Source organism: Vespula pensylvanica, chromosome 15 (assembly GCF_014466175.1).
Source record: "Vespula pensylvanica isolate Volc-1 chromosome 15, ASM1446617v1, whole genome shotgun sequence".
Taxonomy (NCBI): domain Eukaryota; kingdom Metazoa; phylum Arthropoda; class Insecta; order Hymenoptera; family Vespidae; genus Vespula; species Vespula pensylvanica.
In genome coordinates, this window is record NC_057699.1 from 4,876,936 (window position 1) to 4,902,051 (window position 25,116).

At 30.1% G+C, this 25,116-nt stretch overlaps 7 protein-coding genes across 19 annotated transcripts; 4 read left to right on the forward strand and 3 right to left on the reverse strand.

Annotated features, from left to right (window-relative positions):
• Positions 1-5: 5 nt before the first annotated feature.
• Positions 6-4,412, reverse strand: LOC122634543. 10 transcript variants are annotated; one of them, XM_043823585.1, is made up of 12 exons: positions 4,128-4,412; positions 3,397-3,482; positions 3,115-3,236; positions 2,879-3,005; positions 2,017-2,787; positions 1,623-1,851; positions 1,352-1,563; positions 1,090-1,266; positions 876-1,015; positions 687-804; positions 409-551; positions 6-297 (listed from the first exon to the last, which is right to left on the reverse strand). In XM_043823585.1, exons 1-12 carry the CDS (start codon positions 4,204-4,206, stop codon positions 192-194), a joined length of 2,310 nt encoding a protein of 769 aa, XP_043679520.1. In that variant the 5' UTR covers positions 4,207-4,412; the 3' UTR covers positions 6-191. The 10 variants fall into 10 exon arrangements, 5 of the variants coding, with proteins under 5 accessions (XP_043679520.1, XP_043679519.1, XP_043679518.1 ...); XM_043823584.1 differs by having other exon boundaries at positions 409-548; positions 687-807; XM_043823583.1 differs by having other exon boundaries at positions 687-807; positions 4,128-4,411.
• A 114-nt stretch (positions 4,413-4,526) lies between these two features.
• On the forward strand, positions 4,527-8,175 carry LOC122634546. Of its 2 annotated transcripts, none has more exons than XM_043823591.1 (7): positions 4,527-4,711; positions 5,398-5,510; positions 5,595-5,790; positions 5,891-5,988; positions 6,138-6,274; positions 6,364-6,711; positions 6,784-8,175. In XM_043823591.1, the coding sequence occupies exons 2-7, from the start codon at positions 5,463-5,465 to the stop codon at positions 7,133-7,135; spliced, it is 1,179 nt and encodes a 392-aa protein (XP_043679526.1). In that variant the 5' UTR covers positions 4,527-4,711; positions 5,398-5,462; the 3' UTR covers positions 7,136-8,175. The 2 variants fall into 2 exon arrangements, with proteins under 2 accessions (XP_043679526.1, XP_043679527.1); XM_043823592.1 differs by having other exon boundaries at positions 6,811-8,175.
• A 3,891-nt stretch (positions 8,176-12,066) lies between these two features.
• On the reverse strand, positions 12,067-13,983 carry LOC122634547 (ubiquitin thioesterase OTU1). The gene is made up of 4 exons (XM_043823593.1): positions 13,943-13,983; positions 12,928-13,300; positions 12,519-12,835; positions 12,067-12,409 (listed from the first exon to the last, which is right to left on the reverse strand). The coding sequence occupies exons 1-4, from the start codon at positions 13,964-13,966 to the stop codon at positions 12,191-12,193; spliced, it is 933 nt and encodes a 310-aa protein (XP_043679528.1). The 5' UTR covers positions 13,967-13,983; the 3' UTR covers positions 12,067-12,190.
• A 203-nt stretch (positions 13,984-14,186) lies between these two features.
• Positions 14,187-18,041, forward strand: LOC122634542 (probable ATP-dependent RNA helicase DDX23). 2 transcript variants are annotated; one of them, XM_043823582.1, is made up of 10 exons: positions 14,187-14,246; positions 14,629-15,247; positions 15,324-15,656; positions 15,732-16,154; positions 16,278-16,404; positions 16,478-16,601; positions 16,670-16,785; positions 16,980-17,240; positions 17,344-17,518; positions 17,595-18,041. In XM_043823582.1, the coding sequence occupies exons 2-10, from the start codon at positions 14,640-14,642 to the stop codon at positions 17,816-17,818; spliced, it is 2,391 nt and encodes a 796-aa protein (XP_043679517.1). In that variant the 5' UTR covers positions 14,187-14,246; positions 14,629-14,639; the 3' UTR covers positions 17,819-18,041. The 2 variants fall into 2 exon arrangements, with proteins under 2 accessions (XP_043679517.1, XP_043679516.1); XM_043823581.1 differs by lacking the exon at positions 14,187-14,246 and adding an exon at positions 14,316-14,511.
• Positions 18,042-18,747: 706 nt separating this feature from the next.
• On the forward strand, positions 18,748-21,213 carry LOC122634548. Its single transcript, XM_043823594.1, has 4 exons — positions 18,748-19,038; positions 19,100-19,408; positions 20,069-20,235; positions 20,414-21,213. The coding sequence occupies exons 1-4, from the start codon at positions 18,841-18,843 to the stop codon at positions 20,637-20,639; spliced, it is 900 nt and encodes a 299-aa protein (XP_043679529.1). The 5' UTR covers positions 18,748-18,840; the 3' UTR covers positions 20,640-21,213.
• LOC122634549 (snRNA-activating protein complex subunit 1) lies at positions 19,053-22,602 on the reverse strand. 2 transcript variants are annotated; one of them, XR_006328421.1, is made up of 8 exons: positions 22,405-22,602; positions 21,922-22,216; positions 21,499-21,827; positions 21,265-21,399; positions 20,384-20,632; positions 19,911-20,184; positions 19,632-19,812; positions 19,053-19,385 (listed from the first exon to the last, which is right to left on the reverse strand). XR_006328421.1 is itself a non-coding variant. In XM_043823596.1 (5 exons), exons 1-4 carry the CDS (start codon positions 22,542-22,544, stop codon positions 21,282-21,284), a joined length of 882 nt encoding a protein of 293 aa, XP_043679531.1. In that variant the 5' UTR covers positions 22,545-22,602; the 3' UTR covers positions 21,031-21,119; positions 21,265-21,281. The 2 variants fall into 2 exon arrangements, 1 of the variants encoding a protein (XP_043679531.1); XM_043823596.1 differs by lacking the exons at positions 19,053-19,385; positions 19,632-19,812; positions 19,911-20,184; positions 20,384-20,632 and adding an exon at positions 21,031-21,119.
• A 335-nt stretch (positions 22,603-22,937) lies between these two features.
• Positions 22,938-25,011, forward strand: LOC122634601 (NADH dehydrogenase [ubiquinone] 1 alpha subcomplex subunit 10, mitochondrial). The gene is made up of 4 exons (XM_043823695.1): positions 22,938-23,147; positions 23,326-23,964; positions 24,086-24,481; positions 24,719-25,011. The coding sequence occupies exons 1-4, from the start codon at positions 23,079-23,081 to the stop codon at positions 24,848-24,850; spliced, it is 1,236 nt and encodes a 411-aa protein (XP_043679630.1). The 5' UTR covers positions 22,938-23,078; the 3' UTR covers positions 24,851-25,011.
• Positions 25,012-25,116: the final 105 nt, after the last annotated feature.

Sequence of the window (25,116 nt, forward strand, 5' to 3'; positions counted from 1 at the left end):
TACTATTTAAAATATCAACGTTTTATTTATAAAAGTAACGTACGTGTAAAAACATTCCAAATTTTTGTGCTTTTCAAATAAATATAATTCTTTTCTATCATACGTAATTAATATATCTGAGAGAAATATGTCATATATATATATATATAAATGTGCGTGCGTGCGTGCGTGCGTGCGTGTATACGTATATATTAAAATTCTTTAAATTCTAGTTGATACATTTTTTGGATTATATCTTGCATTTCTAATTCCTTTGCAATTTCGTTGATTAATTCATCCACGAGTTTATCAGAAATCCTATTTGAAAAATGAAAGCTCAAAATTATTATTTGTAACGCGTATTAATTTATCTATACTTCATACCAAAATGATATAAGGTATATATAAAGAAAATGACTACATATTTACCATGCGACAATATTCCATGGCTTATTTTGCGTATTGTTGGAATACATCGGACTACATTTAAATAAATGATAGTATTCTATTCTATATCTCAAAAATTTCGCTTCAGTTTCTTTAGAAATAAATAATTGGATGAGACTATTCTGCTGTAAAATGTTTTTTCTTTTTCTTTTCTTTGTTTTTATGTACTTATTTGATAGTAATAAAAAAAAAAAAAATTGACAGTGAAATTTCTGTCAAAGCATACTGTATTTTCATTGTTGCGTCTATATCATACTCACACTTTTATGGTTGTCCAGGTGACTCATAGCATTATAACATGTACGTTCGTTGGACATGTTATCCAAGGATGAGAGACAAATCAAATTCATGTTTCTTCTATCCTTATTGATTTCTTTTCTGCTGTTTTAAGTTGAAAACATTTATTTAACAATATCAAAATACGACACATAATTGCGTTTAACCTTTACCTTTTTGATACAGAATGTTTCTTGGTTATATGATTTCTGAAATCACCATTTGAAATATCTTTATTATTAAAATCTTGAAAAGATTGATACTTTGGAAGAAATTCAAACAATACTTCGTCGGAAGTTGCTGAATCATTTATCTATAATAAAAATCATTTGTATCTGTTAGAAAATAAATTAAATGGAAAAGCTATTATTTCGTAATACATATTACCTTATTTATTGAATCATTATAATGATTTGATTGACTACTTCTTAATTTATTATGTCTCGCCTCGCCTTTATAAAATTTTACATTATACAATTTATTAGGCGACTCTTTCATGACCTTTGCCTTTTTTGATAATAGCAATCTATTGGTATGCTTGGATTGTATTTCCAAGTTGGTATCCTATATTTGTAGATATCTTTTAATTTCCTTTTATTAAATAATCTCTTTATATCGTTATATTATATGTTACACTAAATTATCTTACGTTATCAGAATCTACAGGAACTGTTCCCATTATTGTCTTAATATCATCTTCTTTCAAGGATGTTTTATACTTTGTGTCATCCTCTTGGATAATTTCTTTAGAAAATGCATTCGTAATTGGACTAGAATTTGGTTGTTGCGGTAAAGATAAATGTTCGTTATAAATAATTTTATTATGACGTGTATCAGTTTTTTTATCCTTTATATGACATGCTGTAAATCAATATAGTTGAAGCATTAGCTTGTAAAAATTTATCAAACGTATCATATACCTGAGGATTTTCTTCTAAAATTGCTCTTATATGCTTTAGCTTCCATATTATTATACATTCTCAATCGAGTTTCCAAATTCTTACGTTTAGAACGGTTTCTTGCCCGTGGTACATTCAGTGGAATAATTATATTTGAAACTGTATTATAATCATCTAATTGCGATTCAGTTCCTGAACTCAGTTTCAACTTAGACAAAATAGCGTTACACTTGGCTTGTGTCTCTTTTTCCTGCAATTAGAGAACCTGTAAGCGAATTCAAATCTGACGTTTTTTTATGCTTTTCAAGGTTTACTGTTTCACATGTACATTGCATGTAACTTATCTGTGCTTTATCTATTTTTTTTTTTTTTTTTTTTTTTTCCTTTTTGGTTTACTTGGAAAGAGTTTATTTACCAGTGGTAACGTACAGGTGTCTCCAGAGCCAAAATAATTTCTAGTCAATTGAATATGATCACAAATATCTTTCAAATCGGTCACTACTTTTAATAGTTCTTTAATTTTTTTAGAATGACCTTGCGGAATTGAACAAGGAATATGCCTACAATAAGCAGTTAATCCATGCAATAATAACTGATGAGAAGCTATCAATTTTTGTTCGATAATCTGCATGTGAAACGTAATGCCTCTACGACCAGATTTTATCTTTGCAGATGGTGAAATAGCGCGCATATGTTTCTGAATGTCATTGACATATCTGGTAAGATCGTATAAATAATTTCTCGACAATCTTATACAAAATTCCATAACACGTTGTTGTCTCCGTTTCAAGTCTATGTCACCATCGGGCAGTGGAATTCTGTCTAATCTGAACGAGATTTCATCTAACAATTCAGAGATCCTTTGTTGCATTATTACAATTCTATGCGCAGTCACTGGATCTGGTTCCACGGAAATATTATCTTCTTTATCGCTTTCATATTCTATGCTCAATTCTGGGGTAGAATTGCATTCAAAATTGCCTACTATGTCTTGTTTTGGATGTTTCCTTTGTACAATATCAGACGAAGTTCTTCTCAGATCTGAAGATCTTTTAGATCTTATAAATCTCATATATGGCAATAAATCTTCTCTTAAGATCGACCGATCCATGTCGATAGTAATAGTATCATTGCTTTTTGTTTCTGTTATCCTGTTTGTAAAATTTTCTTCTCCGTGTTCTTTTATCTGTTAATTAATAAAGTATGTCATGAAAGAACGAATGAAGTTATTAATAAACAAAGTTTTTCTTTCAAGCATTACAATATCGCATATTTACTGGATAAATAGATTTATGATCGTTCTTTTTACTGCCTTCAACATAAGATCCTAATTTATATTCCGGAAGTGCATCTTCCTCCAATCTTCTTAATTCTCTGTCTTCCCTGTTATACTCATTAGTAGTGCTAAATAAATGTATTATTATCTATAAATAATAATAGCCTCTTTCTGATATAATATTATATCTACGAAGTAATAAAAAAAGACAGAATACTGCCATTGCATATATTTTACCTTATATTACTGTTTAATTCTTGTTGTTTTACAAATCTACACCATGCACGTTCCTCCTCGTCTCTACATCTTTCTCTTTGCACATCTTTTATTATGTACTTGAATCGATTTCCAGATATGTACTTAAATTTAAAAAATACGCACATATTAAAATATAATACCAGAATTTCCCCCCAAAAATTATAATAATGCTAGTATAAGTATTTCTTTTTTTTTTTTTTCATTGCATTTATTCTATTTCATTTTTTTTTTTTTTTTTTTTTTTTGGATAAATTTCATCACCTTGAAATTGTAATTTTCTCCATCCTCGTCTGAATACAAAAAGTCTTCCTTTTCCTTATTCGTCAGGTAGCCGAGTTGCGAAGTTGCTAATAAAAATGACATTCTTTCTTTGGTTAGGTTTATCTCTTTTTTTTTATAGTTTCGTCTATTCATCCGTTTTGGATCATTTAAATGTCAAAAAGTATAAAAAGGTAGTATGTGTAGAATTTGATAAAATAGAACTATGGAAATATGCCGCCCTGGATGAAAATCAAGAACAGGGGGTTGTGAAAATGCCTTTCGTTTTGCGGCAAGCCATCAATTGCTGGTTTAAATTCGATATCACTTATCGAACTTTGAAAGAGATGCTTTAGAAATATATTAATGCGATATTCACTCAATACCTATTTACTGCCACTAGATACGACTTCTTCTTTTTTTTTAACATAAAACAAATATAAAATAATCGCGATGACTTTTTCGCACATTAATTTTCTCATCAATTGTCAATTGTCCTGAATTCACGATGTAAAACGAAGAAATCGTCAATAATTTTTTCACGAACTTGAAATTTGTGCATTGGAAATAGGACAACTCAGTTTCCGTTTTAAGAAGTATATCTTTTCTTTTCTTTTTTGTTCTTCATTTTTTAAAACTTTTTATGTCGTAATTTCATTGATAGATTTTAAATAATTTAATTTAATTATTTAAAATCTATCAATAAAATGTATCTTTTTAATCTGTTAACTTACGCGCCAAATTTTGAAAAAGGTACAGAGAGATTGGTTCGCTTTTTTGCGCGGTAACATTTACGAAAGGTGTGTTATTCATAGGGATAGTAGGATGAAAGGGTGGGCGCGGTTATCGCTCGTCAAATCACCACCACCGATCAATACTTGCGCGGCTACAAGGTCTCGTCATGGTTATTTTGGATTATTCGACGAGCAGAGTCGGATTTTGCGCGGCGCCAAATTCTTAAAGGCATCGTATAAGGCGCGCCTTTTCGATAATAAACATATTCCACTTGAGTCATTATCATGGACAGTGCAATAAAAGTAAGAGATAATTTTTATTAGATTTTCTTATACGAGAATGATACGTAATGAGCGAAATTTCTTCGCTAACAGCACCTGATCTTGCTTGATTCTTTAGAAGACAAATTCGAATAGGTCGCCATCTTGTACGTTTGCCAACCAATCAAAAATGAGAATTAAGTGACGTTCAGTAGATTCGAGGTGTTTGATCGTCGCACAATCGTACTTGGAATCTCAATCGAACGTACGATTCTTTGGTGTGTTTCATTCCAGGAGCTCGTCGCGCATTTAAATACCACTCGGTAAAGTGCTTAATATCGTGTGAATAAAGTCAACAATTTCTTTTTATACGTGTACGATTCTTGCATTTTCATTTTTTCTCTTACTTTTCTCATTAAAAATCATGCAATTCGTTTGATAATTATTACAAGACACCCCATAAAATTCTATGGTTTAACTCGGATTATCATCTTTTACATTTTTTTAATTTTTCGTTGTTTATTATAAAACTTGAGATTTTTCTTGAACTTCAACAAAGAGAAAATCATTTAAACGAATAACATTAACAATTTCATGGTCTATAAGTGAAAATGCACAGTTATAAATTTATAACTTCGCTCGTAATAATTTTTCTCTTTGTGTCTTTATTTGTTTGATGTTTTCATTAGATTTATTTGTCTTTTTTATATTTTAAAAGCTTATCACTTTTTCTATCTCTTTTTAACATATCGTGATCTCTCCATCTCCCTCTTTCTAAATGTCATTCGTTTCTTTTCATCTATATTATACTTTTTATATTTTCTTTCATATAACATCTTGAATAACTTAATACAACGTTAAAAAGAGCAATATAAGCGATTAGATAATATACAAGATATTAATAAATAAAAATGTAGATTTTTCCTTTAGATAATTAAAACGTAAAATTTCTTTTATGTGACAATACTGTATATGATGTAACAATGATAAAGAGAAATTATTTTTATAGAATAGTGGTACGCACATTATAAAAAGAAATAATTTCTTAAAGAAGAATAATTATATATAAGAAATATGACATCTAAAGTTCTCATGAAGCTACCAACTGTACCATTTTCACAAGTAAGTTAATTTTAGTAGAAAGAATTAGAAATTGATATTATTGTCATCGTCTTGCGTTTCATTGTATTCCTTTCTTTTTCATAGGGAAAGAAACCAACAACCCCGCATGACATTACTTTAAATGAGAGAAACGATGGAATGATACAAACTAGACAACAAAATATGAATATAGATAGAGCAGCTCAATTGGAGCAAAATATGAAATTTCTACAAGAGCAACATCAAGCAACCTTACTTGCTTTACATCAAGAAGTTGAAACGTTACGTCAAAGAAACAGAGGTATATAGAATAATGATCATGATATAAATTTTACTTTGTTTTTTATAATATACCCTATTTATATTATATATTATAATAGTATATATATTAATTTTTTCAGATTTGCAATTCCAATTAATTTTTTCAAAAGGGACGACTTGTGTACCTAGCAGTCCTTCTTCCCCTGAAGATAATGGAACTGGGTTCGCGAAACCAAAGGTCTTATACCTTCTAACAAAGAATGGAATTATGAAGTAGTAAAAAAAAAAAAAATTCTATATATTATAAATTATATACACGTTCGCACACACACACACACACACACACACACACATTTATTTGTTTATTATAACTCCATATACATACAGGGTAGCCCAGTATGCGTGAACGTCACACCACTGCAGGTTGAACTCTTGGAAAAAGATTTGCAGGATATTAAAGCCTCATTACAAGATGCAAAAACACACAACCAATGTTTAACAGATATTATTGAACAACAAAAGAAGTTAGTATTAATCTAATAATATTAATCTAGTAATAGAATAATTATTAAAATATTAATAATAACTTAATGAATTATATTTTGCACTATAGAAATTTAGAGGAATTAGAGAAGCAAAAGAAAAAAATAGATGTGACAAATGTGGGAATTCAAGTAGGGGGTAGATCAGAACCTTCTCAAGAAGATATAGTAACACGTTTGGCAGATGCACATGCAGTGATAAAACAATTGCATAGAGAAAATACAGATCAACGAAAGGAAATTGCAACATTAAAGGCAGCATCAGTAAATAATGGAGGTACAAGTAGGGGTGGATGGGCACGAGATAGTAATAATAGTCATCATAGCCGTGTATCGTCTATAACTGGAATACAGGAATCAACATCTCACAAATTTCCACCATTACAGACACAGAGCTACTCGCATCGCAGAATTCAGAGGTATTACTTAATAGCACCCATATTTGTTTTATATCTCAATAGAGATTCTTGTATGCCTTATGTTTATTACAGCTTTGATCATAATTCTGATTATCATAGAAATGGAAGAAATCGATACGATAGACAGGATCTTCATACAGATGCTGAAAACACTGCATTACCTCAACTTCAAAATGGTAGCATAAATTCAGATGCTATGATCTTTGATTCGTGTTATCGTCGATATCAAGCTTATCTTAATTATCATCGAGAATATAGTAATCGCAAGTATAGATGTCAAGGCTCACAAAGGGATCGCAGAGATTCTGAAAATCGTTATTACAGACGCGATTATAAAGATAGAAAATTTAAAGATCACCAGAGGGGAGAATGTACAGATTCTGGAGAAGGTTCAAGAGATGCAGATAGCTCCCATAATCAATAAATTATATATAAACTGTTTTGAATCTGGTGGCTTAGCCGCATTATATACGAGTAGATATGTCTTTAAGTTATTTGCCTTAAAATATGTAAAAGCATCAGGAACTCCATTAGCAGTAATTAATAGTTATAAATGCCGAGTGATTAATGTTTTCTCATATAAATATTCTCATCTTGAATATAATTCGGTTCCCTATGCTTAGATTACCATACATAACGCAATGACGAATGATATATTAAAGCTATATGATCTCGAATGGAACAAGTTAGTGCAGCATAAATCATTTTATTTATAATAGACTGCCTTAAAAAAAGTAGAAGTTATACCTCATGAATTGGTAATGAAGTAATTATAAACAGCAAATATAGATTAAAAAAAAAAAAAAGAGAGAGAGAGAGAGACAGAGGGAGAAAAAGAAAACAAAAAGGAGAAAGCTACGTGTAATTACAACTTGAAAAAAGATTTGAAGGAGGTAGGAAACAAAAGATATACTTAACCGAATTTCTTTATTACTTTCTCTGGCATCCCCAAGAAGAATTGCTCGGATAAAGAAATGACAAGAGTTTCTACAAGTTATTATACAATTTACATCATGTTACATCAAAGATCTAAAGATGCATATCTCAATATTTTATTTTATATTGAGTGATAAAAGTAGAAATGAATTTAAAAATATTAAGTTATCTTATCAAAAGTAACTTTTATTGCAATTGTTTAAAAATTGTATTACAGTTGGACTGTAAAATAATTAATGGATGATAGTTTTTCTTGCACAATGGAAGGTGTATCTACGAAAAAGTTGGAAAATTCATTAATGATACTCATTTATCCTACATATATAATACTGTTTCTAACACATTTTCAACTATTAGTGGATGGATATATGCGCGAGAAATAAAGCCAAGTTGATATACATATAATGCTTCTATCTACGAACATAGATAAATAATACGAGATGTAATGACTTGATCAAGTACCTTTTATCTATTATAATCATATACCTTATTAAAGAAATGATAAATAATTGAATGATTTCAACATAATATATATATATATATATTTTACTATATTTTCTATCACTTTTTTATATTCAGTTTGCAACTAGTACTAATTTTTTATTGCTATATTATATTGCATATAAACATCGTGCAATCAAATAAACGTAAAACAAGTTTTAGATTATCTAAACTAAATAGATATAGAGGTATAAATATGTTTTTTATATATCTCATAATTTATATTTTATATTTACATATTATGGTATATATACGTTGAAATATCTTTATGCACCTTTAGATATTTTATTCTCATCATAAATATCTTATATAAGTCATGCTCGAATAGATTATATAAATGAGTTTAACTTTTTCTCTTGGATTATAATTATCGTGAATATAAATTGTTAATCAATGCTCGTTAGTTTGTATGTTGGCACAAAAATGATTATATAAATTGTAACTTTCAAAAGATAAAATCAAATCAAGAAAATTCAATTTTATTAAAAGAATTTCATTTTATAGATTAAATCTATTAATTATTATACATAATATCAGATGACTGGATTACAATCAATAGATTTAACGAAAAAAGATAAAAGTTTTTATTACTACTTGCACGACAAATATATATATATATATATATATATATATATATATATATATATATATAAAAGTAATTACCATTTTGCTAACTTATTCTTTTTTCTTAGAATATTCCAAAAAAATTATCCAATAATCAAATTATTATTCGTTGTATAGTATTCGATCTAAGCGTTGTAACTGTAATATAAATTATGCAAATGAGAAAGAATGTATTTCACAGACTGACATGCGCGCGTGCTACACACACACACAAACACACACAAAGAGCAGGAGGGATGGAGGGACGGAGAGAGAACATATAAATCTATTAATTTTAAAGGTTATAAGTAATATCGTAATGTTTCTCATCTTTATCGGATCAAGATAAAAAGAAGTACCTTATGATAATATTATATACGAACTTGTATGCTTAAATGAAAGACTAATTAAATTGATATTAAGAATATCTTATATTTTTTTATTTTATTTCATACTATCAATATCTGTAATTAAAAATCGCAGTATATAACATGTTTCATTATTGACATGTAATTTAATTTAACGGTCTATTCTTATTTATTTATTAATGTGATTTCAGATAGGTTTTCAAACATTTTTTTCTTAAAATTTTTAGAAGCAATAATATTTCTAATATTTTATGATTTAAAATTTTATAGTAATATATAACTTTTTCCAATATAAAAATTTAAATTCATCTGTAGAATAGTGCAATTGAACGATCAATTAATTAAAAATATTTAAAACTGTAAATACTTCAACAAAAGCATAATAACTTTTTTATTACAAGCAACTATATTTATAATTCAATGAGTTAATAATTACATATAACTAAACGTATTTCATTTTTAACATTTAAACTTAATGAATATTCTGAATTGATAAAAATTGTAAAAATCTATATACCTCTAGATATATCTATAAATAACAATTTTATTTTGAGACTGAAATTTATTCAAATTTTTCCATCTAGTGTTCGAATATACGTCTTAAACTAATAAAGAAGTAACCTTTTTATAATGATTGGTCACGCGTCGACAATGGCGACATTAACGATGAAAAAATATCGCATGATCATTTTTCATCTACAATTATCCACTTAATTATCACCCTTCAAAATAGTGAACGGTAGAGCTTTAATTACCACTGTTTCCGAATAACAAAGAACTTCAATATAACGATATAAAAATATATGATCTAATTACAATACGACGACACCACACTCTCTCAACGAAGACGAAAACACGACTGAACTATGTTTCTATTCTTCGTCTTGTTCTGTTTTTACTTGTCTAATAAACATAGATGGTAAACTGATGATTTATTTTCTGTTCATTTCATCAGCCAATCAACAATCGTATCTTTTGTGTAACATAGGAATAAATTCGTCAAACTTTGTAGGACCCTTAGCGCCATCTAACAAGACAGTCTAAAAACACATTATGTGTACTTTTATCATGGAGATACACTACTATCATGGTTCCTATATAGCTTCTATTAAGATATCGGAATTTTTATGACAATATGGCGATGATTAATGACGTTCATATATATATATACTATGTTGCGATTTGTGCGATAAATTTAAAAAATAATTCTTTTTAATCATTAAGTATTTTTTATAAACTTTCGTAACATTATGTTATTCTGGAGCTGCTAACGAATATTTTGAATATCTAAATATTGACAATTTATGGTCCGAAGTGACATAAATAATATATTTAATGAGTAATGCTTATGTCCAAAAATAAAAGTCTATTAAGAAAAAAAGATATGAAAAACAGATAGTGTAAATAATTCTTTTTTATTTCAAATAATTTCATGATAATAATATAATGAATAAACGTGACCTGAAAAATGTGTTCTATATGATTATATAAATATAAATTTTTGTAAAACTCTTTTATATATTATCATATTCCTACCAGTTCCTGAGTAATAAATAGTTATAAATTCTTTTCTGTCTGTTTTCAGACATAATAGATTCAAAAAAAATACTAGATATATATAATCATGAATTATCGTACTAACGATATTGGAACACATTCAAGATCTTTTTAAATAAACGATAAATGTAGAAACGAGTAACAATGCATATTATATCTACGAAGAAGAGAAAAGAAAAGAATTTACTATAATTTAATCATTAATAAACATTACTTTCATCCAACAATTGGACATAATTTCCTGCAATATTCGATATCTATCTATCTGTGCATCTATCTGCATAGAAATAATATAATCTAACAAAAGTACATATGTCTAAAGTACTTTAATACATCTAAAGTACACCTAGTACATATGTCTATATCAAAGTAATCGATTTAATAACCTTTACTGTATTATTTGTTTACAATAATTTCTTCTCGTATATATACACACATACACACACACACACACACATGTTCTGTGAAGATGAATACTTCCAAGGAATCATTACTTTTAAATAGTAGTATTATTACCATTATAACTGCATTGTAATTTATAATTTACAACATTTGTCTTTCTTTGTCTTATTTTTACAAGTTATACTTTTTTCAAATAAAATTAAACTGATCCTATTGTGTGAATTTCATAAAATAATTCTATATTATTAGCTATAGCTTTCAAAATATAATATATATAAATGCCATGGAACAAGTTGGCCTAATAAAAATGACAATTTTTACAGTAACATATTTCATCATCATAGATTTTCAATTTTGCTAATAATGCTAGGTATAGGAAAAATATAAAATATATAATATATATTTTAATAATATAGTATATATAATTAAATTATGTTTTAACTGAGTTTTAGAAAATTATTGTTCAGACTAAACGAAAAATAATGAATTGAATTTTTGTCAAGTATTGCACAATTTCACATATTGTAAATGAAGTTAAGATAACTATAATTAAAGGCACGCTAGTTTGAGAAATGGACAATACTGATATATATCCAATTTTACAATTAAATAATATATCCTTCGCTTTAATTATAATATTGTCAACCATTAGACCAAAGAATTACACAAGATGAATAAGATGCACAATGTGAAAGTAATTTCTTTTACTTTCAAGAAAAAAAAAAAGAAATATTTATATAAATAATGGATTATAGACTTTTTTCAAAAATATAATATGCATAAGTTTATCTGTAATAATTTTGTTCTATAAAATGAAATAAAAGACACACACACACGCACACACAAATAATTGTTATGATCACTGTTGAAAAGAAGTTTCCAGCTAAATTAAAAACCAGTGCTCATTATTTGTTTATAAAATTCTACCAAAGAGTGCATCGTATAAGTATATATGCATATTTAGGAGAGGAGAAACATTGGCGCATAGTTTTTAAATGTTTTCAAGCCTTCATCAAGTGAAAAATCATTTTGAGGCTAATTTATCGAACACCTTACATGGCAGTCTAATTAAAAATACTTATCATATAGTGCACGACCAAATTGAAATTACATTATACAGGCACTTCTCCAAAGCTCTTGTGGCCTGTTTCACTGGCATGTTGTCGTGCTGCAACTGGTCCATTTAATTTTACATTGCAATCGTAGCACATTAATTTAAATTTTTGAATGTCTGTATACTGACGACTAGACTTCACTTCTTTTGCAAGTTCTGCAGCTTCTAATAACATTCTATCATCTTCCGTCGGAAAAATCGTTTGGATACTACCACCCTAGAAAAAATAAAATGTATTTAATGCTTTTAGTAACTGTACTTTAAGTACGAAAAGAGTAATACATTTCAATTGCATTACTTTTTTGAGATAACTTATTACAACTCACATCGAGCGGTTCCAAATAAAGTGGGTCATAATGTATTCCATCAAATATAAGAAATACTCTTTGAGCATAATGTTGATCTTCTCCAAACCTATTTATTATAGCATTGATACTATCGATTACAGCTATCTCTAGTCCATAAAACTTTGACAGTATAGACAATTCTATAGCTCCTCCCCAAGAATCTGATTTCAAAATCCATTCACAATATTCTGCATTAGGTCTACCCAAAAAAGCTTCCGAATATTCTTCAGTATCTGCAGCTACAGCATTTGCTATTATCTCTCTCATAAAACTTGAGCAATTGCGATCAACTTTTCCTATATAAGAAATATATATCCGACTTGAATAAACTTCGAGTTTGTAAAAAAATAATTATATTCCATAATTCCATCGGAAGAGTATAGCATACCATTCAGAACATAGCCAACGCTAGTAAATAAACATGAATTATCTGCCGGTACAACCATTTTCATGAGTACACCTGGAGTATTAATGAAAGTTTCATCATTTACTATGTGAGATCTACCAATTTCCCTTGCTATTTGAGCACCGTTAATAACTTCTTTTTCTTCGACAATCAGGGTGTCACCAGAAACTATACCGCTATCCGCAATTGTAGCTGATTCATTATTAAGATCGATCGCCTTCGGCGGAAAACCACCAAGGACGTGAAGAGCCTCAACGGATATACCCGTCACATCAGCTAGCTTTGATTTCAACACAGCTACTTTATCCTGCGGGACAAGCCCATTTACAAGCTTTTGTCCTGACTTTGTTTTGACCTTTAAAACAAATCCAGCCATGCTTTCGAGCGGTTATGAGTTAAACGAAAAAAAAAAATAAACTTATTGCAACTTTTCTTTCAATCAGCTATCCCAACCTCTCAAGGGATCGATCATATATCGTAGGAGGGAAAGTCATACCAATCTCACTTTGACTTTTACTTATTATTTACTAGCCATGCTTATTATTTCTTATTCCTGATTCGTGATTTTGCCTTTTACGAGATTGAGGTAATACAAAGGGTCAAAGTATGAAATATCAAAGAATCTAATACAGCGCCCGTTATCGTTGATCATGTGATCTGGATAATAACCGATTACACCACAATGTATATGTATATGAAGAGAAGAATAGGTAGAATTTTAAAAGAGCTTATGCGCGACACACACGCGCGCGCGCATGCAGGCACGCACATTTATTTCTCCTTTCTCCTTTCTTTTTTTCTTTTTTATCAATCTTATCCGATGACATTGACAATTGTGTTAGATTTATTAAGGAACTTGCTGGTTCTTGGTGGATTCATCCAACGTTGCGAAAAAATAAACAAATATCGATATTGCAGACAAATATTTGGTAATATTATTTTCGTATACATACATCCAACGCGATATTCAATAATGAACGTAGTATATAATGCTTACTACATAAAAATAAAATTTGTCCATTGATAAATAACAGTGAAATTGTCGATTTCGTTTATATGGAAATAGGAAAGACTACGACCAAAGGAAGTATCAGGATCAGAAAACTGTTATGGACTTGTTAAGTTCGAGCTTACGTTGGGCATGTACTAGAGTGGCGCTGATAATATAAACATGTCTTCACTCGTTGTCGAATATCTATATAATATTATGTTCCCTGATTCAAGCAAATCGTTTCTTTTTGCATACTGATGCATATTATAAATATTACTTGTTATATGTAGAATTATTTATAAATCTAATTGTAAGCATTCATATAAAAATTTATTTAAATACGTCAGCACTTTAGGAAATATTATAGGAATATAAACGTATATGTTTCTATGAGATTCTTTAAGGAGAATACGGTTTCTTTGTTTGGTATACATATTATGGAGTTTAGTTTAGTATATGAAAAATACAAATAGAATTAAGATTGAAATGTTGATTGAAATTATTTTTCTAATTAAATAATTTCAATTGCAATGATTGCATCGATTTGACATTACAAGATTGCATGCTACTTGTATGTACGTACGCCCCGTTGATATGAAACAAACCTTTCAGAATAAGATGTAAATGATATTAGAAATCGTTCACGTCTATGACCTCAAATAATTCTAATCATTATTTTTCTATCGTTACAGCAAGCGTGATAATGGCACACGATAAGAAAACTGTTAGACGTAGTAGATCTCGTGAAAGAGATCGTGATCGTGAAAGAGATCGAGAACGACGTGATCGACGTCGTTCCAGAAGCCGATCGAAAGATAGAAAAAAGGATAGAAAACGTTCGAGATCTAGAGAACGTTCACGCGAACGAGATAGATCGCGAGACAGAGATCGTTCGAGAGAAAGAGATAGATCTCGCGAAAAAGATCGCGATAGATCCAGAGACAGACGAGATATTAAAGATAAGGGAAAAGATGATAAAAAACGTAAGGGAAGTCCAATATTTTCTGTTGAGGAAGAAGCAAAGAAAGAGGTCAAAAATGAAGTTAAAAGGGAAGAGGAAGAAACCGAAGAGAAATTAAAATCAGCGCAAAAGAGAGAACCGTTGAGTTTGGAAGAATTACTAGCTAAAAAAAAGGCAGAAGAAGAAGCGCGCGCAAAGCCTAAATTTTTAACTAAGGAAGAACGCGCGGCTTTGGCGTTAGAAAAACGCCAACAAGAAGTAGAAGCTATAAAAAAGCAACAGGAAGAAGAGCGCAAAGCATTTTTCTCTGGGGGTGAAACTAAGGAAAGAGATTGGGATGACAGAGAACGGTAAGTTTTATCTTACAAACGTTTGACTTGCTTTAGGTTATACATAAAGCTAATATTTTTATATATTATAAAACAGACGTAGAGATGCGCAGCGTTCAAGAGAAGAAGAAATAAAGGATAAAGATAAGGAAAAAGAAGTGGAAGCTATTAAAGAACGCTATCTTGGTCTTGTAAAGAAAAAACGCCGTGTAAGAAGACTGAATGATAGAAAATTTGTATTTGACTGGGATACATCGGAGGATACATCCGTTGATTACAACAGTATATATAAAGAAAGACATCAGGTACAATTTTTCGGAAGGGGTAATCTTGCAGGTATTGATATTAAGGCTCAAAAACGTGATCAAAGTAAATTTTATGGAGAATTGTTAGAAAAAAGGCGTACAGAAGCAGAGAAAGAACAAGAAAAGTAAGTATTTTAATTTACTCTCAGTTACATTTTATCTTTGAAAGTTATACCAATAATATATTTTCTCTTTTAAAGAATGAGACTAAAAAAAGTAAAAAGAAAAGAAGAGAAACAAAAATGGGACGATCGTCATTGGTCTGAGAAAGCTCTTAATGAAATGACCGAAAGAGATTGGCGTATATTTAGAGAGGATTATAACATTACGATAAAAGGAGGACGTATTCCTGATCCTATTAGGTCATGGAAGGAATCTGGATTTCCAAAAGAAATTTTAGATATTATCGATAAAGTGGGATATAAGGATCTAACGCCTATTCAAAGGCAAGCAATACCCATAGGTCTCCAAAATCGTGATATTATAGGTGTTGCTGAAACTGGTTCTGGAAAAACATTGGCATTTTTAATTCCTCTTTTATTATGGATTACTAGTTTACCCAAAATTGAAAGATTAGAAGAAGCTGATCAAGGTCCTTATAGTATAATTTTGGCTCCAACGCGGTATGTTATATATTTAAAAAATATTTTTCCAAGTACGTGCATATATTCATATATACAGGGTATACGCACATAGGAACATAGCTATTATTAAAGGTATTATTAAATTTCTCTTATTTTCATTAGTGAACTAGCACAACAAATTGAAGAAGAAACTAATAAGTTTGGGCAACCATTAGGCATTAGGACGGTTGTTGTAGTAGGTGGTTTGTCCAGAGAGGAGCAAGGATTTAGATTACGTATGGGATGTGAGGTAAGAAGAGATAAATTATTAAGAAAATTATAATTTCAATCTAAACTATCTTTAACATAATTTTTGATTCTAGATTGTTATTGCTACCCCTGGAAGATTGATAGATGTATTAGAAAATCGATATTTAGTTTTAAATCAGTGTACATATATCGTATTGGATGAAGCTGACAGAATGATAGATATGGGCTTTGAACCAGGTTATATATTAAACTATTGCTTTACTAAAGATTGATATACAAAATAATTTGTACATTTATTTATATAGATGTACAGAAAATTTTGGAATATATGCCAGTAACAAATTTGAAACCGGACAACGAAGATGCTGAAAACGAAGAAAAACTTTTGGCTAATTATAATACAAAGAAAAAATACAGACAGGTGATACATACTAACGCACGCGCACGCACACGCACACGCACACGCACACGCACGCGCACACGCACGCGCACACACACACACACACACACACACACACACACACACACACACACACACACACAAGTATTAAGGTAAAATAATAATCTAATCGTCGTTTTTTAAAGTTTTTAATCTTTTGTTTTAATATTTTCTAGACTGTGATGTTTACAGCTACTATGCCTCCTGCAGTGGAACGTTTGGCAAGAACTTACCTAAGACGACCTGCTGTAGTCTATATCGGTAGTGTCGGTAAACCTACAGAACGAACTGAACAAATAGTTCACATAATGGGTGAAGCTGATAAACGTAAAAAACTTATGGAAATACTTAGCAGAGGTGTTGAACCACCCGTTATTATATTCGTTAATCAGAAGAAGGGTGCAGATGTACTTGCAAGAGGATTGGAAAAACTTGGGGTAAAATATAATGATATACGATATATATTATATGTACATGTGTGTGTGTGTGTGTGTGTGTGTGTGTGTGTGTATGATTACGATGAAAACATTTTATTTTTAGTATAACGCGTGTACTCTTCATGGTGGTAAAGGCCAGGAGCAAAGAGAATATGCTCTTGCGTCTCTTAAGAGTGGAAGTAAAGATATCTTAGTCGCTACTGATGTAGCTGGACGTGGTATTGACATTAAGGATGTATCTATGGTTATTAATTACGACATGGCTAAAACTATTGAAGGTATGATTGTAAAATATAAATGGCAAATTTATTGGGAATGTTTATATTTACTAATGCAATTTGTATTTGTTTGTAGATTACACACATCGTATTGGTAGAACAGGGCGTGCTGGTAAAGCTGGTCTTGCTATTTCTTTCTGTACAAAAGATGACAGTCATCTATTCTATGATTTGAAACAAACAATTCTTGCAAGTCCAATATCTACTTGTCCACCAGAATTACTTAATCATCCGGATGCGCAACATAAACCAGGCACGGTGGTTACTAAAAAACGTCGAGAAGAAAAAATATTTGCATAAATTTTAATTAACGTAAACATCAACGTAACACACGTTCTTCTTTCTTTTATAATTTATACAATTAAAAAACGATAAGTGATCAATTTTTTTATCATTAAGTATATAAATTAAAGTATGTAGGCCGGCTTATATCTCTTATAATTAGGTATAAGAGATAAGTAATATTTTCTTATGTATAATGTATAATGGATATAATTAAAAATATTTAATTCGCGTGATAATATAACAAGTTATTGAAATTTATCATTTTCGAACGGCAATAAATCTTGCTTTTAGGAAAAATTAATTTTTTCGTATATATACGCACATAAGAGTATTTACATCGTACAAGATGGTGTCGCTATTTAAATGTCCATACATAAAAATTGATAGAGATTGAGAGTGAGTGGTTGATTAATACTGGTATCGTGGCATCGTGATGAAGGTATAACAGGCCAACTAGAATAACGAGGCGTCTATGAACATACGAATAATGCGACGTTTACAAAAAGAGACGAAGTAGGTTACGTCTCTGGCCGATCTCACGATCGCCAACGGCAACGGGCAATCAAATTCCTCAATTGTTTTCTATCGCAAAGATCGCGAAATCGTTCTTCGGAATGAACTTCCTCTGGAATATTATATATCGGTCTCGATTTCTCCCCGCCTGACTTGCAATCTTTTTCCTTGATTCACAAGAAAATTTTATAGAGAAGAAAGGAGTAGCAAATGATAGTTCTTGGACGAGGTTTTTCATGAATCAAACATAGATTTATAAGTTCGACAAAGATCGCTCTTGAAAAGAAAACAAAGTTTCGAGGAAAAAATCGCTTCAGCCGTGGATCGCATAAACGAGGGAGGCCAAACGGCGGTGTCCAAACCCCGAAAAGCTCGTCGCAAAAAAGCTAAAAGTGTGACCAGAGATTCCAAGGTTTATCTAAAACTTATTATCTTAATAGTTTTTTTTTTTTTTCATAACTCGTCCAAATATAATAATTTAACAACGACAACAACGACAACAACAATAATAGGCAAAAAAAATCATGGCGAATCCCTGTGGCGAATTCCGGAAGGATATGCAGAAATGTGTCGCGCCAACAGGACCACAGGGAACAACCTTGTTACCGGCCTGTTCCGTGGCGCCGATTCAAAGCCAAAGCGCACCTGCAACGCCAATGCGACCACGATCACTTTATACAGCGCACAGTTATCATGCGCAGACCGAGGATGCTAATTTTCAAGTACGTAATTCACATTCTCATGCCTGCTCTTTTTTAATCATTCGAGAACAAACCCTTTCAGCGGTACAATGACTTTTCCAAGTACTTCGAAACGCCACCAGCGGACCAATGGAGCGGTATAACAGGTGCGACTACTTATTCGAGTTCGGCGGCGATTTGGAGACAGCCAAGAACTCCTAAAACAATGGCCACTCCGTATTACACGACGGAGGAGGCCTGCCTTTATACAGAAAATTGGAGGGAACACGAGACCGATGCAAGTGCAGGAGGTGCTGTTGCCACGCCACATGGTACCATTTCCCTGAGACTTCGCAATAGGATCCGAGTTGACATGACGGTCGACCGTGCTGTAAGAGTGATCAATTTTAAGGTGTGCCCATCGTTTTATCTCCTTATTTTGGATCTTCATTTCGCTTCGCTTCGATGGCATTCGACGAACAACAATTCTCATTCTATAATCATTCTGCGCGTATATATCCTTATTATACTTATATTAACGCTATAATCATTCTGCGCGTATATATCCTTATTATACTTATATTAACGCGATACAATAATGTTATCGCAGTAATAACGAAAAAAAGAACACTCACAAAACAGTTACACATATGCGTTATATACATCTTTCGTCAGTGCAGAATAATATCGTGCTTTCGTTAAGCTGTTCTGGAGCAGCCGCTGCATTACTACATCCAAATGGAAGAATATATCAATATGGATCGCGTGTTGAAATTTTGGCCCACGATACGCATGGGAATAATAAGTTAGTCATTTCTGAAAAATTATAGAAAAATAAGGACATTATAATCAATTTTAATTTCGATCGATCTTGATAGATACGCGAAGATGTGGTACAAGGGTGTAAGTTTTACCTGTGAACAATGTGCTCTTGTATATTTAGTGGATGCAGCGGGAACTAGAACAACCACTGACTCGTTTTCGGACATGAGTCAAGTAATAGATTATCGATTTTGTAAACAAGTAACGATTGCAATTACATCAGTTGTACATCATTTTGACGCTATTTCAGGACTTTTCATTAAGTGTTTTTTACTCCGGCTCGCGACATGGATCGTCGTGCTTGCAAGAAGCAGCCACAGCTCTGGGAGCTGCTCAATATTGGATGACGGATGAAGGTGTTGAAAACTGGATCATAAATAATGTCAGAATTTCTCAGACTCCAGATGGTCTTGTCAGGTATTTTTATATTTATATTATTAAGTTATTATTAGTAAGTTTATTAATAAGTATATATGTGTATAAGTCCTTATTATATAAAAACACTAATTAAAAAACACTAAATAAGATAAAGGAAATTAATAATAATTAAGAATATGAATATTACCTGCAACAAATTCATTATAATTTTCAACAGAATTGCACGTAATAGCAACAAGTATCAGCTACGAACGTCACCTAGCAATGGAACAGCATCCCTGACAACTCCGTTTCTACATTGCACAGCATCGTTGGGTCAAACGTCTCATCTATTTGTACGTCGAGGAGAACGGCGCATGCATTACGATGGAACAAGTTTTATTGTGCGCAATGCAGGACACAGTGCTGGATTCGATGACAATGACCAGTTAAAAGTCTATTGAAAAGTTCAAATATCTATTAGATATTGCCATAAGATTATATTTTTTAATTACAAACGTACGTGTGTGTGTGTGTGTGTGTGTGTGTGTGTGTGTGTACATGTGCGGGCGCGCGCGCATGTGTGGCATAGTCAACAATTAAATATATTTATCGCTAAAAGCCGCTTGATGAATAACATCAAAGGAGATTTTATAATAAAAAAGCAATATACTATTTTATATACACAAACTACATATATATATATATACACATATATAAATATGTATGTATATTTGTCTATATAATTATAATTATGCTATAAAAAAGATCAGACAAAAGCACTGCAGGTTATTGTGTAACCAACTTTTTTAAGTTTAAAAATTTAATTGAATTGCATTTCCAACGCACGTTTAGGAATTTAATTTAATCGCTTTAATGTCCATAGGCCATAACATGTGACATTATCTCTAAAAATATGAAATCTTGTCATATTCAAGCAGAAGCTAAAATTGTTAAATTTGCAATAATTAACATTTTCCATAAGTCATGTTCTTTACTGATATTTTGTGTGCTTATTAATAAATGTGGAAAAAGCTACATATTGTGCATCTTGTTTTGTAATCTATATAAATGATGTATAATACTTACAGATTATTTTGTTATTTTTACTCTGCAAATTCATTCATTAAACTTTCAGTATTGTTATCAGTAATATTTAATGGCGATACATTGCTTCCAAGATCACTTGAAGAAGAGAGATAGGCATCATCTAGATCTCTTTGACTAAAATATATATATATATATATATTTAATAAAATAAATATAACTATACAATATATATCATTTATAACAATAGAGCCAAAAATAATCACATGAACTTACGGTTGTTTTATTTTCTTGTCACTTTCTATTTCTTTAATATCTTTTTTTGAAGCACTTGTACTCATTTTTTTATTGTATCCCTTACCTCTACTAAACTTATGAATATCATTTATAATCTCAGTCGCAAAATTAGAATTAAATAAATTTAAACTGCAATTATCAGTATTGCTGTCAATTGCTTCACATTTCTTTTGGTGATACATTTTACTTAATTTATTTATCTTTTCAAACATTTGATCTTTCTCACCCATATTTTTAATAGACGATAAAACTGAATAAGGATTGTTGTTATAATAATATCTTTTTCTGAAGCATTTTTCAAAGCTAATCTATAAATAAAAAATAATTAAGAATAAGCAAGGTATTTTAGTTCAAAAAATCTAATTTTTTTTTTTTTGTATACACATGTATACACATGCATACCTCTTGATCAAAAAGACAATGTTTAAAAGCATTATTGATGATAAGTTTGCTTAATACATAATTGGCATCATGATGTTCTCCTTCCTTTATTTGATTATGTAATTCCATAATCATTTGCCACTCCGTTAATGTAATTCTAATTTTAAATTGAAAACATGGCATTTTGAAATATATTCCATATAAAAGATATAAGCCACAAATACGTTCTTTGAATGTACCAGAAAACAAATACTGTTTCGTTAGATGTAATATTTCTTCGCAAAACTCCATTAATTCTGCAACATGTTCTTTGTCTCTATATGAATAAAAATAATTTCAAATAATAATAATAACAGCAGCAGCAGCAACAACAACAACAACAACTACAACTACAACAACAACAACAACAACAACAATAATAATAATAATATACTTTTATAAATAATGAAATCAACTATGTTAGCTAGATATGAATTAATTGAAAAAAAAAGTAATTTCACTTACTTAAAGATTAAACTAAATTTTAAATCTTTCCAAATTTCGCAAAAACTTTTAAACCTTATATCGTCAACTTTTTCGAAACGATCGATCAATATTGCGCAATCTTCCCTAAAGCCTGCAGTTATATTAAAAGATGTGCTCATCTTTTTATTCAAATAATTTAATTTCAAAAATCTTTTATAACAGGAATTATACAATATTGTAATAACACGTGCGAAAAGATTTCAACAGGAACAATATATTGTCAAAAGATAGGTTAAATTGCTTTACATTTGTGTAGAAAACACCACCTATGATATATTAGATAGAACGAGCAAAATTCTAGCGCGAAATTTAAATTATTTTTTGAAACTTAATTATTTTGGATATGTTTTATTTATAATCCTTGGCAATATTCTTATTATTCTCTTAATCACGATAATATAGCAATATCAAATTTAGAATACATATACATATGCATATATATTATTGTGATTTGAATTATTGCAAATTCGATTTTGTATTAGTGCTACTTATAGAGATCTTCCTCCGATCAAGTTAATGACGTAAGGAGAACGTATAGTGAGTCTGATATACTAAGACTATTAAACATAAGATCATGTTTGATTCTTGTTTGCGTACATAAAATACAACTGTTTATTATTGTATTAATCTATTTACATATATATCTTATTACCATGGCATTAATTTTTCGTGCGTGTATTGATAAACATTCGTTAAGTGGTTTATTTAATCGATTATGTAAGGTTAGTCTTTTAAAAAGATGCATTTTTTAGAATGAAATAGTATAGAATTATTTTCAGAGATATGAGAATAATATGGTACATATATGTGTAATAGAAATAATTGAATTTTTCTCGATTATGATTGTTTATTTATAAATGAGCTGACTTTGATCCCTATAACTAATAAATCTGATTACAGGTGTCAAAAACCATTAATGTACTACAGAAAGCACATATTAGTGGAAAAGTTAATCGAGTTCAACGACCTAGACCGCCACCTTTTCCTTATCAAGAGAAAGAATATACTGCCTTAAGTTTCTTTGAGTACACCATAGAAAGATATGATGAGAACAGTAAAATTATAGTTGTTGAAGGACCTATAGCTGCTGGGAAAGATAAATTTGCCAGAGAATTGGCGAAAGAACTTGAAATGGGATATATGCCATCTCCATCATTTGATTTATTATATAAAAATGCTTATGGTTTTGATATGAGATCGTTAAATTCACAATTGCCTGAGAAATTGCAAGCATATGATATACAAACATTTTTAAATAATCCAAAACACCATTGCGTGCCAGCTTTACAAGTTACAAATTATCTATTAAAATTAAATGCTTATCTAGAATCATTGTTGCATGTACTATCAACTGGAGAAGGAGTAGTGCTTAATCGTTCTTTATATTCAGATTTTGTATTTATGAATGCTATGTATCAAGCAGGATATTTAAATCGTCAATGTCGTCGTTTCTATGAAGCAGTTATAGAAGCAACAATGTGTTACTGTAGGAAACCTCACTTGGTTATTTATTTGGATGTTCCAGTCAATGTAGTTAAGGTAAATTTATTATAATTTTATATATTTAGATAGTTTATATAATTTCTAATTCAGTATTGGAAATATTTATGAAATATAAATATATATTATGTTGATCTAAATTTATCTTAATATTATACAGGAAAGAATACAGAAGAGATGTATACCTTATGAAGTAAATTCAAAAGTTTTAACAACAAAATATCTTACTGATATAGAAACTGCATATAAAGAAGAATATTTACCACAAATTTCTAATCATGCATATTTATTAATGTATGATTGGGCAAATGGTGGGAATATCGAAGATGTGGTCGACGATATAGAAAGGATAGATATGGAATATAATGATCAAAATCCAAAGAAGTTATGCGATTGGCTATTCTTAAATTTGTCTGAATTGGATGAGGCAAGACAGATGTATTCCCGTCGAAATAGATCTCTGATCATTGCAGAATCTCAAGTACCACTTTTTGAAGTTTCTGAAATGTATCATTTTGGTGATGACGTAAAAAAGATTGCTGAGTTACAACAATCGGTAAATATATAATTTGTTACAATATAATATGTATATAATAAGTAATTTTGTAGATGTTATATTATAATCAAATCATTTAAGGAATAATAATGTTACAAATTTGTTCGACATTGTTAATGTAACAAATTATTAATTTTATAGTAACATCTAAAATATATCTATGATTACATAACATCTTACTCTTTTTCATAAAAGTAATATTATAATTTTATAACGATTAAAATTGTATTTGTATAGATTCCTGGTGGAGAATTCTCAGAAGGATATAATCCTGATATGGGTGATAAAGTATTCTGGAAGCTCAAACATGAACATAATCCTACTATACCTTCTGTGATATCCTATAAGGAACTTGTAGCAGCTGAATGAATGTGAATACAAGTAAAAATAATTATTTTAAATTAGATATTTATCTAAGTAAACTGAACTAAAATACTTGTATAAATTGTAGTAAGGAAAAACTGAATTGAAAAGGTAATAATGTATTAAATGAAAAATTGAATATGACAATAAATGTCTACGAACTTATACTTTTCTTTACGTCTTTATAATGCTTAATTGTTATTATTATGTTTTATTTCAACCAAAGAGAGAGAGAGAGAGAGAGAGAGAGAGAGAGAGAGAGAGAGAGAGAG

What these genes read in the sequence shown, in the direction of transcription:
- LOC122634548 (XM_043823594.1), top strand. Translation starts at nt 18,841, where the DNA reads ATGGCGAATCCCTGTGGCGAATTCCGGAAGGATATGCAGAAATGTGTC. An exon ending in CCGAGGATGCTAATTTTCAA is followed by an intron (nt 19,039 to 19,099) that starts GTACGTAATTCA and finishes AAACCCTTTCAG; the next exon opens with CGGTACAATGACTTTTCCAA. An exon ending in TAAGAGTGATCAATTTTAAG is followed by an intron (nt 19,409 to 20,068) that starts GTGTGCCCATCG and finishes ACGCTATTTCAG; the next exon opens with GACTTTTCATTAAGTGTTTT.
- LOC122634547 (XM_043823593.1), bottom strand. Translation starts at nt 13,966, where the DNA reads ATGGACAAATTTTATTTTTATGTA. An exon ending in ACAAATTTTATTTTTATGTA is followed by an intron (nt 13,301 to 13,942) that starts GTAAGCATTATA and finishes TTTGTTTTAAAG; the next exon opens with GTCAAAACAAAGTCAGGACA. An exon ending in CGTTGGCTATGTTCTGAATG is followed by an intron (nt 12,836 to 12,927) that starts GTATGCTATACT and finishes TTTCTTATATAG; the next exon opens with GAAAAGTTGATCGCAATTGC.
- LOC122634543 (XM_043823583.1), bottom strand. Translation starts at nt 4,206, where the DNA reads ATGAATAACACACCTTTCGTAAATGTTACCGCGCAAAAAAGCGAACCA. An exon ending in ACACCTGTACGTTACCACTG is followed by an intron (nt 1,852 to 2,016) that starts GTAAATAAACTC and finishes CTCTAATTGCAG; the next exon opens with GAAAAAGAGACACAAGCCAA. An exon ending in CCATGGAATATTGTCGCATG is followed by an intron (nt 298 to 408) that starts GTAAATATGTAG and finishes TTTTTCAAATAG; the next exon opens with GATTTCTGATAAACTCGTGG.
- LOC122634546 (XM_043823591.1), top strand. Translation starts at nt 5,463, where the DNA reads ATGACATCTAAAGTTCTCATGAAGCTACCAACTGTACCATTTTCACAA. An exon ending in GTTACGTCAAAGAAACAGAG is followed by an intron (nt 5,791 to 5,890) that starts GTATATAGAATA and finishes TAATTTTTTCAG; the next exon opens with ATTTGCAATTCCAATTAATT. An exon ending in CTGGGTTCGCGAAACCAAAG is followed by an intron (nt 5,989 to 6,137) that starts GTCTTATACCTT and finishes ATATACATACAG; the next exon opens with GGTAGCCCAGTATGCGTGAA.
- LOC122634601 (XM_043823695.1), top strand. Translation starts at nt 23,079, where the DNA reads ATGGCATTAATTTTTCGTGCGTGTATTGATAAACATTCGTTAAGTGGT. An exon ending in TATTTAATCGATTATGTAAG is followed by an intron (nt 23,148 to 23,325) that starts GTTAGTCTTTTA and finishes ATCTGATTACAG; the next exon opens with GTGTCAAAAACCATTAATGT. An exon ending in TTGCTGAGTTACAACAATCG is followed by an intron (nt 24,482 to 24,718) that starts GTAAATATATAA and finishes GTATTTGTATAG; the next exon opens with ATTCCTGGTGGAGAATTCTC.
- LOC122634549 (XM_043823596.1), bottom strand. Translation starts at nt 22,544, where the DNA reads ATGAGCACATCTTTTAATATAACTGCAGGCTTTAGGGAAGATTGCGCA. An exon ending in ATTGTCTTTTTGATCAAGAG is followed by an intron (nt 21,828 to 21,921) that starts GTATGCATGTGT and finishes TTTTATTTATAG; the next exon opens with ATTAGCTTTGAAAAATGCTT. An exon ending in GACAAGAAAATAAAACAACC is followed by an intron (nt 21,400 to 21,498) that starts GTAAGTTCATGT and finishes TATATATTTTAG; the next exon opens with TCAAAGAGATCTAGATGATG.
- LOC122634542 (XM_043823581.1), top strand. An exon ending in GCAGAGAAAGAACAAGAAAA is followed by an intron (nt 15,657 to 15,731) that starts GTAAGTATTTTA and finishes TCTCTTTTAAAG; the next exon opens with AATGAGACTAAAAAAAGTAA. An exon ending in ATAATTTTGGCTCCAACGCG is followed by an intron (nt 16,155 to 16,277) that starts GTATGTTATATA and finishes TATTTTCATTAG; the next exon opens with TGAACTAGCACAACAAATTG.